At 40.5% G+C, this 20,945-nt stretch overlaps 3 protein-coding genes and 1 long non-coding RNA gene across 5 annotated transcripts in view; 3 read left to right on the top strand and 1 right to left on the bottom strand.

Annotated features, from left to right (window-relative positions):
* Window positions 1–11,670, top strand: part of LOC143429733 (uncharacterized) — a 34,242-nt gene extending 22,572 nt beyond the window's left edge. The window contains exons 2-3 of the long non-coding RNA XR_013102563.1: window positions 10,957–11,275; window positions 11,308–11,670. This is a non-coding gene — a long non-coding RNA (uncharacterized LOC143429733). The remainder of the gene's footprint in view (window positions 1–10,956; window positions 11,276–11,307) is intronic.
* Window positions 11,671–12,310: 640 nt separating this feature from the next.
* Window positions 12,311–13,039, top strand: LOC143429731 (uncharacterized). Its single transcript, XM_076905476.1, has 2 exons — window positions 12,311–12,464; window positions 12,706–13,039. The coding sequence occupies exons 1-2, from the start codon at window positions 12,406–12,408 to the stop codon at window positions 12,968–12,970; spliced, it is 324 nt and encodes a 107-aa protein (XP_076761591.1). The 5' UTR covers window positions 12,311–12,405; the 3' UTR covers window positions 12,971–13,039.
* Window positions 13,040–13,172: 133 nt separating this feature from the next.
* On the bottom strand, window positions 13,173–15,628 carry LOC143429727 (apoptosis-inducing factor 3). Its single transcript, XM_076905472.1, has 7 exons — window positions 15,402–15,628; window positions 14,995–15,287; window positions 14,556–14,892; window positions 14,125–14,475; window positions 13,826–14,031; window positions 13,547–13,763; window positions 13,173–13,454 (listed from the first exon to the last, which is right to left on the bottom strand). The coding sequence occupies exons 1-7, from the start codon at window positions 15,607–15,609 to the stop codon at window positions 13,210–13,212; spliced, it is 1,857 nt and encodes a 618-aa protein (XP_076761587.1). The 5' UTR covers window positions 15,610–15,628; the 3' UTR covers window positions 13,173–13,209.
* Window positions 15,629–17,374: 1,746 nt separating this feature from the next.
* Window positions 17,375–20,839, top strand: Wdr24 (WD repeat domain 24). 2 transcript variants are annotated; one of them, XM_076905470.1, is made up of 12 exons: window positions 17,375–17,501; window positions 17,589–17,705; window positions 17,792–18,014; window positions 18,086–18,299; window positions 18,460–18,708; window positions 18,794–18,954; window positions 19,058–19,241; window positions 19,335–19,491; window positions 19,571–19,694; window positions 19,838–20,339; window positions 20,447–20,608; window positions 20,677–20,839. In XM_076905470.1, exons 1-12 carry the CDS (start codon window positions 17,405–17,407, stop codon window positions 20,803–20,805), a joined length of 2,319 nt encoding a protein of 772 aa, XP_076761585.1. In that variant the 5' UTR covers window positions 17,375–17,404; the 3' UTR covers window positions 20,806–20,839. The 2 variants fall into 2 exon arrangements, with proteins under 2 accessions (XP_076761585.1, XP_076761586.1); XM_076905471.1 differs by lacking the exon at window positions 18,460–18,708.
* Window positions 20,840–20,945: the final 106 nt, after the last annotated feature.

The raw sequence follows: 20,945 nt of genomic DNA, 5'->3' as shown, positions 1-20,945 counted from the left end.
ACTATATAGTTGCCATCGCACCGTGTTCTGCCAGCCGACGCCGATATCGAACAGGAACCGTCAATGGGTGTCGCCGATCGTTGGAGAAAAATCGTCGGGAGAAATAATCGACGCGAGACGACCAAGCGAGCAAGGGGGAAGAGCCAGGGATCTCGAGGATGAACTATAGAGGAAGAAGGAACGAGAACCTTTTCCTACGTCCTACCGGTGTCAAGTGTGCGTATATTTTCTCTGCAACATGAATTTCGTTGCTGTTCTCTCCTCGCCCGTTCGCGCGTCCATCGCGGTTTCCTCGCAGCGCTTCCTCAACGTCCAAAGATGTCGATCGATCGCGCATCGCCTCGCCTCGCCTCGCCTCGCCTCGCCTCGCTTCGCCTTGACTCGCCTCGACTCGAGCAGAGCCGCGCATGCCACCGCACCGAGACTTATCCCCTCTCGTTTTTCTTCGATCCTCGAACGGGCCAGGGCGACGAACGAAACTTACGTTCCCTCCCGAGACCGATCAAGCGCGTGGACGACCGACTGCTTGTGTCCTCTCCTCGAAAGATGTTTCGTTAGAAAACGGAATATATGTTTCGGAAACGGTAACAATTAATTACGAGTACCTGATTCGACGTGAAAGAACACGGAGCGAGATTAACGAAAAGCTAATGTGCTTGAGAAAAGAAGCGGAAGCGGAAGCGGAAGCGGGAGCGGGAGCGGGAGCGAGAGCGGGAGCGGGAGCGAGAGCGAAAGCGAGAGCGAGGGATGTGGAGGACAGGGTGTGACCGAGCAGGAAAGAAAAGCAAAAGTCGGGCCGGACGCTGGTAGAAACGCGGATTGAGTGATACCGAGTACACAGAAGTAAAGAGACGCAAAGTCGGGAGGCGAGCAGTTCGTATTGAATGTTGAATAGATAATGAAAAACATGCTTCAAACTGCTGTGTATTAGGTAATTCTCTGTATCACACAGTCTTTAGCACTTAAGAACTTATTAACTATGTTACATAGGTACGTTATATATAAAAGTATGTATATTTGTATATGTACGTATGTGTATACACACACGCGGGCGAGTACGCGCTTATGATTACTTTTTTCTGTGTTGTGTGCACATACATATACATTTATACATACGCGCGCGCGCGCGCGCGCACGCACACACACACACACACACACACACACACACACACACATTTAATCGCGCGGTTTTCACGCGTACAACGCGACTCACGCTCATAGGCGAAATATCCGAGCGAAGTGAATGACTTTTTTTATCAATTAACTTATTCGAGTGCGAGATATAGTAAAAAAATTTCATAAGGAGTCAAGGATAAATGTTGCGAGACACGATCAAAGGAAGCAAGAATGGCAAATTAGATAATGCGTGCCCGCATGCGTGTTAGAGGCAAGAGAGAGGGAGCGAGCGAGCGAGAGAGAGAGAGAGAGAGAGAGAGAGAGAGAGAGAGAGCATTATATTGTGGGAGGATAAGGAGAGAAAGGTGGTTTAAAAGTGGAAAATAGGAAAATTGTGTCCAAACGTATTTTGAAGAGAAGGTAGGGAGTTAAATTCGCTCGACGTGCTGTCGCGCGCCGAGTCTATTTGACCGTACCAGATTCTCTGCCGATACTTGAAATCGGTGATTAGTACCGAGGGAAATATCGAATGAAAAGAGATAGCTTCGCGTTCTAGGGGGGGAGGTAGACGGAAAGTGGGAATAGCGGGAACGGATCTTCCCAGCGGATAAGTATACTCGGTGTCAGCGTTGACCTCGTGAATCAGTCGATTGGAGGAAAATGTTGCGATTAAGCTCCAGTAGTTAATTGCACTCTACATATACGTCCGATGCGAGAAACGATTGGAAGAAAAGACATGCGAGAACTAACGTTCTTTTCGCGCTGAAACGCTAAATGGTTAAATACTAAAACGCATGCATCCCTCCTGTGTACATACCGAACCTCCTTCTACCGTTACAAACCGCGTGATAAATCGCTGTAACGATACACGTTTTCTTAACTTCCTAACGAATATCTTCGCTCGATGTACATATAATCAAACGCAAAAACGATGCGATCGACGTAGTTGAAATGAAATCTAATCTCGATTTAAAGAGATACGCGTTACCACATTATTACCATATTATTTAAAGAAGGGACGGACGGTTTTTCTCGGTGCCGTTGTCCTAGCACGTTCGTTTTCTAATCGTCTGTCCTCGTTCCCAAATGCAGCACGGTTCGGAGAGATTCGGTGATTAACTTAGAAGGAGGGAGGGAGAGAGAGGGAGAATGGAAGAGAGCAGAAGAGAATTGATAGGACCGGAAACGACACGCGTGGATGGATATTAGTACGCAACGTTACGTGTTCCGCTTAATAGATGAATGTTTTATACGTAGCAGCACCGTTACAGTTTACAAGTCGTAAGTTCGTAGATTTACCTCGCACAACGAGTATCTTCGACGACACGAGTTCACATCGTGTTGTACATCGCGTAACAAATACATGATACACGTACACACAGGCACACCACTACACGACACCGTATAAATTTAATCATCCGAGAACGTATCGGCAGGAAAGGATCGCGGATCAATCGAACGCGTACCTCGCGTACGTTTAGTAACCAGGAATAAATAAACAAAAGTAATCTCCACATCTCTCTCTCTCTCTCTCTCTCTCTCTCTCTCTTTCTCTATCTTTCTCTCTCTCTCTCTCTCCCTCTCTCTCTCTCCCTACATACATACATACATACATATAATTACGCGCGCGCGTGCACACACACGACACACACACACACACACACCTAACGCAATATATATATTTATTTATTTTTTTGGTACTCTTTTTGTATATACTTGTCGCCATAGATTGGGTGACGTCTAGGCACCGCACCAAGTATGAGATATCCGCGTGGTGGTAAGAGAATAGCGAGAAACGAAGAACGGTCGGCAGGAAAAGTGCAATGCAGGGGAACGAGGAAAAGGGTGCTAGGAAGAATAGTAGAAGAGCGCGTCTGTATTTGATGCAGGTATGCATGGGTGTGCAAATGCGAGATGACAGCGAGGGGAAGAGAAAGTTACCCTCCGTCCTTTCGTTCGTATGATTTTCCGCGTTGTCTTTGAATCTTTGAACGAAAGGACGCTCGAATTTAACAGATTTAATTGGGCAGCGGAAGAAAAGAGAGCATCGAGTAGTTAGCGTAATTGAAGAACGCTCGGCGCATTGTTCTCGCGTGGACGGATAGCGATGGCAGGCGGCGTCGCTGTCTCATGATAATAAATTTGTTATATAAACGCGCGTATACCAAAAAAGTGTAACGTATATAGGTGCGTGTGTTCTCACGGACGATTGCTTCGAAGAGAACGCGCTCTCCCCCGATTATTTCATCTTCGAGAAAAGACATCGTCGCACCGCCCGCACCGTTCTTCGTCCACGTTCGATTCTGGCGCGATAAAAAGAACGAAAACTTGTTGTTTCGTTTAGGTGACTGAATTACTCGGGGATAAGGGAGGGAGGGGCGATGAGGAGCAGAGAGTTAGCGAAAATTTGCTCGAGCTGTTATGAGCGGACACGGCTTCGAAGGAATCGGGGAACCGTTAACGCGATGGCGCGGATATTACTAGGCAAAAATTTGCATCCCGTAAACACGAGCATGAAACGATACGCGTCCGAAACGCTTTCGCGCGGTACCATATGCCCGTAGACAGAAGCACCGGAAACGAGGCAAACTCTTAGACCTCTTCTCACCGATCGATCGATGTAATCGTAGTGAAACTTATCTAGGTACCAATTCACTTAAATCAATTGATAATTAAGGAAAAAAAAACAAATGTTTTATATATATATATATATATATATATATATATACACACACACACACACGTATACGTACATATATCGATGTATCCAGGCTAGTATGTACATATATGGGTGCGTATATATTGTATAGAAAGTAGTATTGTTCCGATACTCGAACTGAGAATCGAGATCGAGATTTTTCTAGAAAAATTTTTCAAATCGTTGACAAATGCGCAGAGTTCTACGGTGAATCGCGGAACAGTCTCCGGTACGAGGATCGATACGCTCGCGCGTATGCAACGCACTCTTAGCAAAATTCTGTTCGTTTGCCGTCTGTAACCGCAAACGGCCAAGAGACGCGCATACGGCACCGGGTATTATTCGTGCCAGAATCCTCGCGCAACTTTTTGGCACGAATCGTTCCGATCTTTACACGCACGCGCGCGCTCGCGCGCATACACATACACACACACGCGCGCGCGCGCGCGCGCGCGCGTAGATACTATGTGCAATTATCATCGAACGTGGACGTTTAGCTGAATGTTTTTTACTATCGCGGCGAGTTGATGCGATACGCGAAATTTGTTGCATGGTATTCGTGTATCGCGGTTTCCGAGATAACGAGATGCACGCGAGCGCATACGAAAGTTGATTGGTCGCGAATCGATGGCCGGTTTCGAAACTTCCGTACCTCTGCGTCGACAATATCGAACAGACTTATTCGTAAAACTATCGGTAGAAAAATTCACTTTGCTTCGCTAAGCTGGAGAAAGAGGGAGAGACGATTTGAACGGTTATTCGAGGCGCGTAGAACGGTAGCGAATAGGTAAATTCTCGGTAGCGAGTTCGTTCCGTTTGGATCGAACATTTTAATAACTAAGAACTAGAAAATTTCACGTTCTACGCGCGGTAGAAGGAACGCGTTCGTGAATCAATTTGAATTTAGGAAAATTGTATCGCAATGCCTTGCTTCGGAATCGAGCGAACATATCAATCGCACTTTTGATCGGCGAGAGGATACGCGCGACTCGACGATACGAGCCTCGATTTGTTTACTGGCCAGTTAAACGATATTGTTTGAGAAAAGTGATTGTCGTCGAGCGGTTGAAAAGTCGAGTGAAATATCGGCAAATTAGTGAACGGTAAAATAACGGTGACGATTGATAATAACAATAACCAGAGTGTAACGCATTCGCAACAAAGTTATCTTAAAAAAAAAAAAAAGTAACGGCGACGACGACGACGACGAATGAACAGTGTGCTAGGTATGATTCTTCACCTCCTTCGTAATATGTGTGATAAAGCATAATATATAATATAACGACAATTATATATAATATATAATTGATAATAACGATCGAAATATCTAATATATTCTGACAGAAATATCGAGAAGGATAAAAGTTTCAAGTGAAAATTACATATGATCGAATGCGCGATGAAACTTGGGAGAAGGTTAGATAAATGGGTAAAGGCGAGATAACCGGTACACAACCGAGGAGGAAAATGGAATGAAAAATTGAAGAGCCCACTCTGGACGACGTGTGGAAAATGGGGGCACGCGTGTAACGTAACACGCGCAAACGATTAAAATAGTAGTAAGAGGAAGAAGAAGAAGAAGAAGAAGAAGAAGAAGAAAAAGAATTTGAGGGGAACGAGTAACAATGGTAGTCATTTATAATAGATTTGTATTTTTCAGTGTTGAAAAGTTTTTTATACCGCTGTTATATTCTTGTCTAAATACCACTTAGTTCAGAGAAAATGCGGGAGACGGTGATTGCGTCTTAGCTTGCATGAAACTATACGTATACTTACTTAGATGTATCGGATTGCGTGACGGAGGAAAGAAATAAACAAAATCGAGCGAGACGAAGAAAGTCTCGATAGAAGTAACAGCAAGATGATTAGCAATGAAGAGATAGTAGAAGAAGAAGAAGAAGACGAATGTATGTGGGTGAGAGAGCGTGTATACGTGTAGGTGTGCGTGTGTATTTGCGTGGGGAAGAGTGAGACGAAAAAGAAGAGGTGCGTGAACTGTAGGAAGCACTGTAGGGTTCGAAGGGTAGAAAGTAGGAAGTAAGCATTTGCTCGTTAAGGATTGAGAAAAGTTGTGCGTGGCAATTCAAACTAGAGAAAAGCTCGGTCAGAACTGACGACAATTGAGAGAAAAACTTTCGGAAGCGCTATGGATACGAGAGAGAGAAAGTAACGAGACGCCTGCGTGCGCCTGTATATACGTACGTACCTAGATGTAGTAAACTCCTGCTCGAATAATCCTGTACCTATTACCTCCGAGATGTATCGTTTTTCGCGTACAATTTTAACGAACGACTTTTATTTTTTTAAACTTTCCGATCGCGTTGTCCTCGTACATATAGCTCGCGTTCGAACATAGATTCGAGTATATATTTATTATCGTTCAGAGGGATAAGTCGTGAATCTATTCTATTTGTTTGTTCTTCTTTTTTACTCGCTACCTCCCAAGACGATGATGCGATACGGATGCTCGAAGGCAACGAACGACGGACAATTCTTCGATCACGATCTATCGATCGTGCGGACCAATGGGAATCTCCGTTAGACGTTGCACGGCTGTTTGCTCCGTGTCGAACACCATACTTTTTGTACCTTCGTACTTTTGCGCGTTTCCTTTCCTTCGAAGTCCTGAAAGGCGAGCGATCGTGTCCGTTTTTCCTTTTTCCGTTCTGCCAATTTCTTTATCGTTACTACTACATTATTTTTATCTTCAATTTTATTTTCAATTTTATTCCTACGATCATCATTATTCTCCTTACTATTATTATTACTATTAGATTTTCTTTTTTATCGTTATTACTACTGCTATTATTGTTGCTACTACTACTACTACTCTGCTACTACAACTACTACTACTACTACTACTACTACTACTACTACTACTACTACTACTACTACTACTACTACTACTATTACTACTACTACACTACTGCTACTACTACTACTACTACTACTATTATTACCATCATTACTATCATTATTGTTATTATGATTACTGTTACTATTATTACTAACTCTACTACTACTACTACTACTACTATTACTACTACTACTACTACTACTACTACTACCACTACTACTACTACTACTACTACTACTACTACTACTACTACTACTACTACTATTACTGCTATTACTATTACTACCATTACTATTACTACTACTGGTACTACTATTATTATTGTCAGAATGTTTACCGTAGATGCATGCGTATATCTCCATGTACCAAAGAACAGTCGAACATGTTTGTACGTCTAATGTATACATGGACACGTGCACGTTAGGACACGTAGGGATCGACAGAGAAAAGTAGAACGACAGCAGTCGAGAGGGTTGTTTTACGTCGATTCCATCATCGAGGGAAACGAACATCGGATTTGTACGATAACTAAATCCTATTAAATATATTATGGTACAGTTTGATCGCAGCGCTATCGAAACATCTTATACAGGGCGAGTGCGGTCGTGGGATCGTATTCAAGCGCGATACGAGATTAGAACCGATATCGCGTAATAGATGTGTAAAACATAATAAGGCTATAAGACAGTATAACTTGGAGCTGGGAGCCGTGCAATGTTTTCTTATCGAAGACTAAGAGACGAGGGTACGAAAGAAATCGAAAGAGTGAGAATGGCGTCGAGAGAAAGGGAGAGAACGAGAGGGAGTGCGAGAGAGAGAGAGAGAGAGAGAAAAGAAGATATTTTTTTATTTTTTTAACCAAACATTCACGAAACGAAAGAATAAACTTTGCACGCAAGAAAACAAAATAGCAGATACAGGGAGGCAGGAAGAGAAACAAATGACGGAAAAGCGTGTGCGCGAGTTATCGATCGAGTGAGTGTAAACGTGTGTGTTTGAACGAATAAAGTAATGTATGTGCACACGCGCAAATGAAAGAGAGAGATCGTATAGAGCTACTATATAATATATATATATGTAACGATAAGTACATCCCAGAGGCGGGCACAGTGCATGTGTTGTTTTTTTTTTTTTTTTTTTTTCTTTTTTTTTTGTGGACTGACTACTTTTGTTTTGTGGACATTTTTGTGGGCGATAGTAGAAACGTTTGTTAGATGGTTTAAAAAATGCTAGGAGAGAAAAACGAAAAAGATGCAAAAAAAAAGGAAATAGCGACCTGAAAGTGAGAGCGAAAGTTGTAACAGAGTTGGAAGATGTAATCGAATTTTTTAAATGTTGTTTCGACTTTATCCAATTGTCTTTTTATGCACATCCACGCGTCGACGTTTGTTTTTATTGTAAAAATTTCGCCGTCTATATTTGTAAGTTATCCTGAAGAGCGAGTGAGAGAGAGAGAGAGAGAGAGAGAGAGAGAGAGAGAGAGAGAGAGAGAGAGAGAGAGAGAGAGAGAGGAGTCTCCTATTGCTAATACTATTATTTACTTAAGATAGCCCCTTCTTTCCTAGCGTATAATTGTGAACGCAAATTTTTATGATTTTGTAATATATAATCGATAGCGACGATGATGAAATTAGAAAAAAACTTACAAGTGCAACTTAAGTCTTAATTAAAGTTACCAAACCGCGGGGTTTCATACTCTCGAAGGATATAATTTTTTATTAAAGCAATTTTTTTGCGAACCTCGTTTAACAATCATCTTTATTTTTTTTTTACACCAGTGGTAGTATTTTGCCCACCTCTGGGTAAAACAACAAACGAACGAACGAGACACGTCTGTCAGTAACGCAAGACGCGATTTTGTCCCTTTTTACATTGCATTTCTATTTTTAATAATGTATGCCTTTTCATATTTCGCCGTATCGGATCGTGTCGCGATAAAACCTTGTCGCGTTTTGTAAATAAATCGTCGAGAATCGCGTCTTGAGTATCGACAGAGGTCTTTTCTTAGAAAAAATATTAATGAAAATGAAAAAAAGTAAAAAATGGGGGAAAAAGTGTTACTAGTCAATCTTTGATTAATGACAATTGTATGGAAATGATTCCGTACCAAGCGAACGAGAAGACCTTTTTACTTTCGATTTCTAAAGACAATTACGGGGCTAACTATCATTAATCGGAGGCGATTCGGAGGCTATTCGCACGATTCGAGAAATCCTTTCTCTATATGTTCTTTCTACGTACTCTATTGATAAACGTAATCCAACATTGTTCGTATATAGAAACTGACGGAGGCAGAGCAAAGGAATTACGGAAAGAAAACGCATCGTATAAGATATTGGTTTCGGCTGACAAATTCGGTTCGGTTTAAGATGAAAGAGAATGGCAAGTAAGGACACGGAGAAAGAAAGAAAGAGAGAGAGAGAGAGAGAGAGAGAGAGAGAGAGAGAGAGAGAGAGAGAGAGAGGGAGAGAGAGAGAGAAAAAGTGTTCGTATCTTCTGCAAGTTCGAGTAGCATTTTCAAACGAATCTCCTCTCCTGTTAAGAATACTAATAAGAGTACACGTACTATCGTGCATAAGAGTAATACATATACTTAAACCACCTTTTAATGTAGCGCATAAGCTATACAGAAAAATCTCTAAGTGGATCGAAGCAATATATTACGTATGCGATATTTGTTACGCCGATTAAAGTTATTTCCCGTTAGCTAGGTCAAAAGCTATTCGAACGAAGAGCCGCGGATTCTACATCTGGGCAAAACGATCGCGAACGAAACGAGAGGGAGGTGTTTAATTGTTATTAAATTCGGTTTCCTAAAATTATCGAAACGCTCGAATGTATAATAGGTGAAACGACGTACTCCTTCTTCTTCTTCGAATTCTCGTTCGAATCGTACGAATAGCGGGTCTCGTTCGAATAGCGTTATATCGAATCGTGGAATCGCGATCATCTAGTCTCTTCGAACTCACCACGTATACATACGATTGTAGCTTAATTACGTAGCCAATACAACAAATAATAGAAGAAACGTACGTACACGATAGAGTTTATTTTTTTGCTCGCAGAGTATACCGTTCTAAGTGTGTACGCGTTTACTTACAAACACAACCGGAAGCTGTACGTTGCAATCTGCCTGCTATTGGGAACGGTGGAAATATGGAAATATCCCCCGTGCATCGTGTCACGGGTGGGTGTGTGCGTGCGTGCGTGCGTGTGTGTGCGTGTGCGTGCGTGCGCGCCAATTTACGTCTACACATATGTGTTTTACGTATGCTCGTGTACGTTTCGCGATACCGATTTCTCGATCACGCCCGACGAATCGTCGACGAAACGTAGCCAACCCGTACCAAGTACTTATCTATCGCGTTACGTCTCCTCCGACGTTCGGTTATTCACTTATTCTTAGATAGAGATTCTATCTATCTATCTACCAGTTATTTCAAATAACGATTAATCTAACGATTCTTATCGATGTTCACGGGAGTTTCTCTGTTCTTCGAAAAGATCGAGGTTTTAAACATTTTTCACTTCAAAAACAGATGACCAACCCGGAAAAGGAGGGATCTCATTTGTCGTTAGTTCAGAATAATCGGTCGAACCGTTTGTACAACGCCGCCTCGACACTACCTATTGTGGCATTAATAAAATAATAACTAAGATCGTGTTTGGAGTAGGAGAAAATGTTCAATCTGCTGTACTCCCATTCTCATCGTCCTGCTCTTTACCGTGTTGCTTACCGTTTCGTTCGATCGTAAGTACGTAGGTAGTTGCGCAAACGTCGGTTCGAAGGATAGGAAAAAAAAAAGAAGTATCCATATCGATGGACGGTGACCAGGGTCGGCAGTAGGGGGGGGGGGGGGGGGTGCAGCAGAACCTCGCTTTGCGCTGATACGCGTTTCAGTGTCGAGAGTGAGTACACTTGAGACTGCGATCAAATGTCTACGTAACTATGCATGCGTGCGTGTATATGTATGTACGCGTGTACGTATCGATGCAAACGTGATCTCTTTGCGAAGAAAATTCAGTCGGATACGAACGAGAAACCGAGGAAGCGAAGAAGAAAACGTACACGCGCAACTATATATAGTTACGAACAATTAGTTAGCAGACGCCTAAAAATCGATGTCGAATCTCGTTGCGAAACAGCTTTCGGCCGTGGCGAAAAGAAAGAAAGAGAGGAAGAAAAAAGGGAGGAAGACAGGAAGGAAGGAAGGAAGGGTGGAAAGGAAGAAGGAAAGAAAGAAAAAAAGAAAAAGGATAACGAGAAAAAAAGAAGGAGGAGGAGAACAGAAATCGTTGAAAAGAACCGACGAGAAAAATATGAGCAACACACATACACGTACACACGAATAATAAAATGTAATATTAGTAGGGAACCGTAATTTTTCATGCTCGTTTCTCGATCACACTCTACTCTAATTACCCAGATGTAATTTGTACTGTGTAACTATTACTATTTTTATGAATTTTTGTACATTTTTCTAATTATTTTGTATGATAATCCTTAGCGGAAAGAGCGGCGAGTCTGGCACCCAGTTTCCCCCTGATTGATAGAAATAAAAGTGTTTAAACGGTGACGAATTGCGAGACACATACATAGAGAGGTACGTACGCGGTGCGCGAATACGATACAAAGGTGTTCCGGGGATGAACAAGGGTGTCGGAGTAGAACGGATTTCAAATTCGATTTGTATATGAACAAAGTAAACGAGAGAATACAACCGAGGGTGTAATGCGCGTAGGTCCAAAGAAAAATCACAGTTATTGGATAGTGTAGTACACCATTTCTCCGTGTAGTTTCTATCCGCTCACCTATCTGCCTGTCTCTCTGCCTACCGACCGACCGATCGATCGGTCCGCCTGCGTTTTTTATCAACCCACTCCGCCCCGTCCTCCACTTCTCCCTCTATCTAGTTTTCTTTTCAATTTTATGCACACTGTATTTTATTTTTAACCAACCTTCAAACTGAGAAGGCAAATATAAAATAATCGTATGAAAATCTACCTATTTAATTATTAATACTGCAAAAATTACATCCTCCTGTTCGAAAAGCTTTGAAAATGGGAACGTAACGCACGATCGTTCGTGAATGCAAATGAATAATTTGAGAATAAACCATAGCCAGCCAGTGGCGTGCACGAGAGTGAGAGTGAGAGAGAGAGAGAGAGAGAGAGAGGGAGAGAGAGAGAATGGAGGAGAGATAGGCAGACGATGCGTAAGAGCAAGAAGTGGTGATGAAAACCAAAAGCCTCGCGGTATAAACGCGGAAATCGAATGTGTGAACTTTCTTCGCAATTTGACAACGTGTTTGTTACTAATTATAAGAATACCACCTTTTTTTTTTCGTCTTAAATTTGAAATGCTATCAAATAGATGAATTCTTTCATGGATTTACGATTTTTTCAAACATTTCTCCATCTCTTCTTCCTAACCTGTACCTTATCCGACAACTATCGATAGATAATAGATAGAAAATCGTTTTCAAGACTATACGAATACGTATATCTCTACTGTATTTGCACCAATGAAAATGTGTGGTATTTTCGCGAGTTCCTATTGGTTGGTCGATCGCATTGCGCGAACTCCCCTCGTAAACTGATTCGGCGTTAGTGTCGTCACACGGGCATCTCTCATACGGAACGAGTGCGCCGTGAATTGGAAGAGATCGGTGTGTCGTAGTCGGTTGTCTCGACAACAAGAGGCATTAAAAGAGACCATTGCGGTCGGATCGATATGCGTATTACAAGTATACTACTTTATAAAGTTCACGATATTCCGTATCGATTTCGCGGGTAAGCACGATTAGTTCTTATATTCTGATTTGGTTGACATTTTTAGAGGTTATCTTTGATCGTTTAATCCAAATATGCTTCGCGTTATATTACGAATATGGCGATCGATACAAATGCGATAGAAATATGAACGATAAATTAAATCAGAGAATCATAAGAAAATATCAGTCCGACAAATTAAAGTAGTACATATCGTTCCATTAAAAATATGGTATAAACTTTACGAATATATTAAATACAGGAAATATGGTAAAATTAAAAAGCCGACTTTAAAGGATATCATAGAATTTAAGAACGATCTTGAGAGGGAAGAAAGGAACATGTTAATACTGAGACATCCTTACCTTACCGTGGAGCAATCTCGTGGTCATATGAGTGAATTTAAACGAGAAAAGTTTATTAATATATTACACAAATGGACCGAAGATCAGAATGAAAAATTTAATAAAAGGATTACGATCCAAGATCGATTAAGTCATCTAAAGGTAAACGAGGCTTGGGATTAATGTTCCTTTTATAAGTAGCGCAACAGTGGTTTATCGTTTAAATAAATATATATAATTGTACAAGTTAAATGTACCACAAACGATGGAAATTTATTTTCCTCTACTTACAAATAAAGAGGAATGGAAGAGGATAGGTTAGCGAGATAGGTTAAAATGATGATACGCGTTAGAATATAATTTCAATGTAACCAATTGACGAATCGTTTTCTTTTCAACTTAAGCGTTTACACGCGTACAATTCATTCTTTTTTAAATCTATTTTGTATATCCTTTGGCTTGTTTCTCATCCAAGAGTACGGATCTTTATTAACTTCCGCTTCTGTTAGCGTATGTCCTTCGCGAAGGAAATTTGCAAAATCAGCTACAACAGGATCTGCTCCGCAACTGCTCATCGCGATTACTTTACCATCTTTAATGTGATAAGCGAAGAATTCCAAATTCTTCAAAGAACCGTAAATCCTAATGTCCTTTGGTTTCCCATATCCTGGGTGATATTATTATTATAACACAATTTATTAATATCCGAGTGTCTTTCATCTTCCTGGACGATATACAAACAATTCAAATACAACATACCTGTATATCTGTAACTTTTCCCAAATAACAATGTCCAAAAAAATGGTACGGTATTCAAAGCAGTATTTTTTCCGCATATATTCAGCGCCGCTACTTTACCGTGATAGTGAGCTAACGAATAATGACCAATTGCAGCCGACATGTCATCAGAACCAAATAACGGAGCGTGTGCTACATCACCACCAGCATATATGTTTGCCACGTTTGTTTTCAGATACTACAATTATGTATATTATTATGATGCTACCTTTTAGAAATACTGTATAATTGTACGTCTACCTTATCGACTTTGATGCTACCATCTGCCAACCTATGAATAGGGGTATCCTTGATCCAGTCTGTATAAAATGTTGATCCAATCCCAATTATCACTATATCGGCAGGAAGAACTTCACCATCGGTAAGAACCACTGTGCCCACGGTATTCTTTTCGTCTTCCTTTCCAGTGAATTGCGCGATATCACGGCCAAACATAAATTTAACACCTTAACAAATTTATTTGATTATTCTTTTCAGATTTCTTATTTTATGAATTAAAATTTGGTCGTGACATCGCGACCGTACAACTGTAACGATACCTTGTTCTTCGAACATTTGCTTGATTCTATTACCAATTTCTGTTCCAAAAACTGTTTGTAATGGCACATCGCTCCTTCCTAGCACGGTAACGGATGCACACTTGTTTACACAAGAAGCAGCAGCTTCCATACCGATGAAGCCCAATCCAACTATTACAACATGCTTGTCCAATGATATTTTCGAATTTAGCGCATGGCTGTCGGTATAATCTCTTAATACATGGATATTAGATAAGTAAACGCCAGATATATCTGGGATCCTAGGCTTACTTCCGGTAGAAATGAACAAATAATCGTATGTTATTTTCTCATTACTACTCAATTGAACGACATTCTCGTTCGCATTTAATTCTGTGATAAATGTTTCAAACGTAATTTGGTTAGATCCATAAAGAATAATCCATAAGGAAATTTCTATAAGTATCGTTTACCTATAGCTTCTGTGCCCAGTTTAATCTCAATGTTGTGCTCTTTGTAAAACGACGGCGGTCTTAAAGCTGCTTTTTTGATATCAAAGTCAAAACTTTTGGATACCTTTATTCTGTCGTACGGTACTGTGTTTTCTTTGCAGACCATGACAATTTTTCCTGTAAAACCTTCTTGCCTCAAACTTTCGGCGCAGATTGCAGCTGCAGGTCCACCTCCAACTATTACAACGGTGGTATTATTATTGACATCTCGTTCGTACATCTTCTTTGTCCTTTTTCCGATATCTAAATCTCTACGTTTTGCCTTTACATGCACAAAACCGCTGTCATCTACGTTCACCTGTTTAATCGAACGATCATTCAAAGATTACCTTAATCGGATAGGAAACATGTAAATTTGTTCATTTTAGTACAAGAACAATTGATCTGTATAACAATGTACTTGGAAACAAGGTAGGGAATCCATTCCTGGATAATCTTCTATATCCCCTGTTTTGATATTGAAACACGCACCATGCCATGGACATCTTACTTGTCCGTCTCCTAATGCTCCAGTGTGAAGCAAAGCTCCATAGTGTGTACATTTTGTGCCAATGGCGTGTAATTCTCCCTTTTGTTTTATCAACAAGACTTTCCCTCCATCGTCACCGAGCGATAACTGTTTCATTTCATTTTCTTTAATATCTGTTTCCTTGCACACCGTACCTTCGACGTAATCATACTTTTCTGGTTTACCTAGGTAAGTGCAGCGGTTGTTAGTATACGGAATGTGAATAAAACCGAATAGAACTGCATTATAATTATGATAATTTAGATAATTGACGTGCAAATGGATGGCCCTTAACTCACAACTACAACAACATTTTGCATTATTACGTGACCGTCTAATATCTTCCCGTGCTTTATTACACTCACTGCAAGTATGAGCCTTCCTTTCGGTTCGTAACTCTGACATTCTTCCGTTGTTTATCTTTAAACGAATATGAAAAATTGTGTCATCGGTTAACTTTATGCACTGTCTGACGATGTAAAAACGCATGCTTGAACGTTCAATCATTTAACGAATATTCATTTTATAATTACACGATTAGTACGATACCGGAAAAGCTTATAATTCCAGTACTCGACTCGCATATTGTCAGATGGTGAAGTATCTATTATGAAACCATACAAGGCCTTCGTATGCATGCATGCATGCATGCATGCACGCACGCACGCACGCAAGCACACATACATACATACATACATACATACATGTACGTACGTTTACACGCAAGGATATTCTGCTGCGAAAAATACCGCTCTAATTACTTTTTATATTTGTTTCGATTGTATCTATAAATCGAGAGCAGAGAAAGAAGGAGGAATAGGTGAATCAATAAAGAATAAAATGAATGATAAAACTGTCGAATAAGCTTTGCAATTATCACATGACATACGCGACTATTCATCGCGGAACGTAAAAATGCATCACGAGTAGTAACACTTGTTACACATCGAAATAACAACCGATGCTATTTTTATCCAACAATTCATTTACACATAAATAAATAGTCTATCTGATAAAGTTTCATAGGAATCTGCGTTCAAGGCTGTATAGTGGACGATATATGAACGTTGAAGAAAAGAATGTTATCTTATATCTGTCGACACACCTTTTTGAATGCATATAAGTAGAAACGTCGATGCAGAATGTCGTGATATATAGTGTTTAATGAAATTACAGATTACATATAGAGACATATAATAAATATAATTCGCACCTGTTTTCGGCAATTTGTTCAAAGTGACACTAGAGCTTGTTGGAAGAAGTCCTTTACAATTATTTCCACCCATTTATGTGTATAATATATACATATATAAATAAATAAATATATATATATATATATATGCGTACAATACGTTCAAGCAATGCCACTCGTGGTTTATCCAGTTGCGTTATCGCGATATCTATATAAGTACTTAACTTAGATTACTTGGATTTGTACAACCGTCGTTGCGTCCTAATACATACATTTGTTTAGCAAGGATATGTATTGTTCCTATTGCAACGATCGATCTTCGGCTACTTCCAGCAAACTATTTCGAAGAACTTTCACTTCTATTATTAGTACATAATGTACAAGAGGATATAAGCTCAACAATTTGTTACAGTTAAATTATTCTACGTAAGAAATTATTTGCAAGTTTTTTTTTGTTTTTACTTTTTCGAGTGAAATTTTTAAGTGTACACTTTACGCCCAATCTCAAGAGCGGAAACGAAGAACAGGACGTTGCGTTTAATTTATTGGAAACACAGCTGATCCGCGGCAACTTGTTGTAAAAGTCAAAACGATCGATTTTTCTACGTGTATGACGTGCTATATGACGTAGTTCCTCAAGTTCCACGAATAAGTATTCTACATAACATAGATTGGAAACTTAGACAGAGAATATAGAAATTTTACCATTAGGTTACTTACTCCCTTTTCGTCTATACGACCAAGGAGAGCAGCGTTGTCGCGAAAAAAGTTCGAAGCGCGTTGTAAGAGTCACATTTAATTATTCGATCTTAATTTGTTGGTTATGCTTGACAAGATGCATGAAATAAGGGATATCGCGGGATTGAACAAAAACGCGTTCCGTATCGTTGTCATTCTGTATCGCTGATCAGTTCGTTCGTTCGTTCGTTCGTTTGTTTGTTTGACGTACAGTTTAGTTCCGATGTGATATGAGTAAGAGAGAAAATCGCTGTGCCCGTGTGCATAACGTAGGGAATAATTGTTACATTTATGAAAATTAAACCCATACTTTGCTTTTTATGGAAAGCACACCTCGGATTAAGTAAGGGATATTTATAAAAGAGTATCGCGATGATCTCGAAAACTGTGTGCATCACGCAAGAGGGTCCAGCGAATGCATTGGCATTAAATAAAGATAATAGTCAAGTTGTTATAGCGGGGCGTAATGGTAAGTCGTTAAAAATGAATGATCGATTAAATCGATCTGCACGTGGTTCGTACCTGAAGAATAATCATCTATCGTTTTGCGTTACAGTTTTCAAAATATTTACCTTGTTAGAGGACAGATTCGAAGAAGCTTGTAATCTACGCGTTGGGAAAAATTTAAATCTAAATTTCTCTTGCAACGACGTTGCTTGGAATCTGATAGACGGTGAATAGTTTCACGATTCATTCTTTAACGCAAGCCAGACCAGTAGAAAGTTTTAAGAAAATTTCTATTGTTTATGCTCTTCTTAGATCATATACTGGCGACCGCTGCCACCAATGGGGCGGTAGTGGTATGGAATTTGAACAAGTCGTCCAGATCCAAGCAGGAGCATGTATTCATCGATCATAAAAGAACAGTGAACAAAGTAAGTTTCCATATGACCGAACCCATGTGGTTAATATCGGGTTCTCAAGATGGTACGATGAAATGTTTCGATTTGAGAATAAAAGAAGCCACCCGAACATTTTACAGGTAAATAATTGAATGCCAGCTGACAAATTGACAGATTAATAGAGTTGTAATCGATGTTAAATTAATCTCAGTAATACAGAGTCGGTACGCGACGTACAATTTTGTCCCCATTCGCCCCATACTTTTGCCGCTGTTTCTGAAAATGGCCACGTGCAACAGTGGGATTTACGTAAACCCGACCGTTATTTTCAACACTTTACTGCTCACAGCGGTCCTATATTTGCCTGTGACTGGCATCCCGAAACTAATTGGCTGGCAACTGCTTCTAGAGATAAAACCATCAAGGTAATTTGCAATTAATTCCATTGTTATAGTCAGTGTTCCAGAAATGAGATTAAAAGTAAATGCGGTATATATATATACATATATCTATATACATCAATCTATATACATGTGTATGTGTGTGTGCGCGTGTGCGCGTGTGTGCGTGTGTGTACATACACAGGTTTGGGACTTGCTAGGTAAACCCAGTTGCGATTATGTTATACATACAATAGCGTCGGTAGGTCGTATAAAATGGAGACCTCAAAGGAAATACCATATATCCAGTTGCGCACTTGTGGTGGACTGTAGCATAAACGTATGGGATATTCGTAGGCCGTACATACCTTTTGCAAGTTTTAACGAACACAGAGACGTTCCGACTGGTGTTGCATGGAGAGGCAGCGCACAATCGTTCCTATCGACTAGCAGAGTAACGACATAGCGCTATATAATTCATACTTGCAGTTAAACCATTCCCGATTAATCGGGATATTGATAAAGCGTTATCGTTTCAGGATTGTACGCTGTATCATCACGTATTCAAAGATGCTACCAGACCAGCGAGTAAAGCGAACCCGCAAGGTCTTGCGTTGAATCCAAAGGGGGATATCGCGTATGCCTGTAAAGTAAATGTACACGTTCCAGCGACAATGAAACAGTTGCCTAATTTTACGAGGTTAATAATTAAGGTCGCTGATTAAATTGGTACGACCTTGAAGGAATCGAACAGTTGCAGAAAGCAAACCACCATTTAGTAGTTAGTCAATGTTTGTTTCTAGGAAACCACCGGCGGCAAACGACACGTTTTGCATGGCATCGAGCGTTATGCACAGGTTCGCCATAAATATGCCGCGTGAACCAAAATGGTTTAGAATTTGTGCCGAGGGTTACCTGCTCTCTGGAAGATTAAATGACATTTGCGATCATAACGCGACGGTTGCTCGAAGCGCTGGTAGAAACGATGTAGGCAGTTGTTACAATCAATATTACGTAGAACGTATGCATATATCCGTATATTCCGTGCGATATTAACGTAGATAAATCAACTTTAACCAGATCAGTACAGTATGGAACATTATAAAAACTTTATACGCGAACCCTATGGGATCGATATTAAAAACCCCGCCAACCGCATCCAAGGAGGATATAGTGAATACTTTAAATTTAGCACAGATCGCGATTGGACCTGGTGGTATAGATCAGTCGAGTGCAGGTAAAAGTAAAGGCAGGTTAACATCCGTTCGAAACTGATGCTGAATTTACGATGATTACGATGATAATTCCTTTCGAAGCGCACGAGAACGACGTAAAATCTTTGCAAGGAGAAGTGACGGGTGCAACTAGCGGAGGTGATGACGAGACAGAGACGGATGAGACACCGGAAAATCAACATTCCATAGGATCGATGTTACCCAGGTATTTAGTAATTGAACGTGCGTGTGCGTGTGCGTGTATTTATCTAGGTGAAACGTAAATTATGTTGAAAATCGTATGTTCTGACTTTTGTTTCTTATCATCGTCGTCGTCACCATCATTTCGTTTCGTATGAAAATGTTCAGCTACAAACGAACGTTTGTCGATCACAAAGGACCGTCTAAAGGAGACTTCGTATTTGGGGAAAGCGAATTTGAACCAATGACAGTGGAATATACTTCCAGTTACATGCATAATATGATAAATAACGACAACGACTGGACATTGTCCAAAGAAGCGTTTCCTTTGCGGCATGAGATAAAGGATAGGTCTCCACCGCCAGAGCAATTCCCGAATCATCCGCCGGATATTAACGAAGACTGTGCCTCGTTGATGATCGAGGACCAACCGAGTCAGTTAATAGTTTCGAACATACCTAAACCACAATTTTGGGATCCTACGCACTTGATCGAAGAAGCCCTGAGGCATCACGCGGCACTCAGGGACATACAGACTTCAGCGTCGATTCTTATCGCGTTAGGAGAGAAACGAAAAAATCTGGACATCGAAACTGCCGTTCAAGAACATTGGATATTAGAGTACCTGGATATACTTGCAAGATTTAAACTTTGGAACGTGGCTACGCAGGTTAGCGGCGAGAATGTTCCATTGATCAGAATTATTACTACCGACGATAGTACGAGCGGTATCGTCACTCGCGTATATACATATAATACGCCGGTACGTTTTCGCAGATTATTCAATCGGTTTGGATCCCGTCTGTATCGCAATTAAATCAACAATCGACTGCAATACACGCGTGTTGTTTGGCTTGTACGAAGCCGTTGCAAAGAGCGGCATGGTTTTGCGATCGATGTCATTCGTCCCATCACGCACTTTGTTCGGTTTGTCATCAGGTGAGTTTTTCACATTTTTCTTGTCGCAGTCGTAATAACTTTTTCCTCTCCTTTCTTTTTTACGATAGGTTGTTCGAGGAATTTACGCGTGGTGCCAAGGATGTACGCACGGTGGTCACGTTATTCATATGAACGAATGGTTCAGTTTCAATCGACAATGCCCTACGGGCTGCGGTCACATCTGCGAGTACACTTAGTAACGATACGACGGTCATGCCTGCAGTGCTGTTGACAAATCTTGAACAGACACTTGCAGACGTGTCCCCGTAAATAAAACGTAAGTGTTAAGCAAAAATCGAAACTTTATAAACGACTGATTTAAAAATATTAAATTATT

Source organism: Xylocopa sonorina, chromosome 12 (assembly GCF_050948175.1).
Source record: "Xylocopa sonorina isolate GNS202 chromosome 12, iyXylSono1_principal, whole genome shotgun sequence".
NCBI lineage: Eukaryota > Metazoa > Arthropoda > Insecta > Hymenoptera > Apidae > Xylocopa > Xylocopa sonorina.
This window is presented reverse-complemented; position numbering and strand designations above follow the sequence as displayed.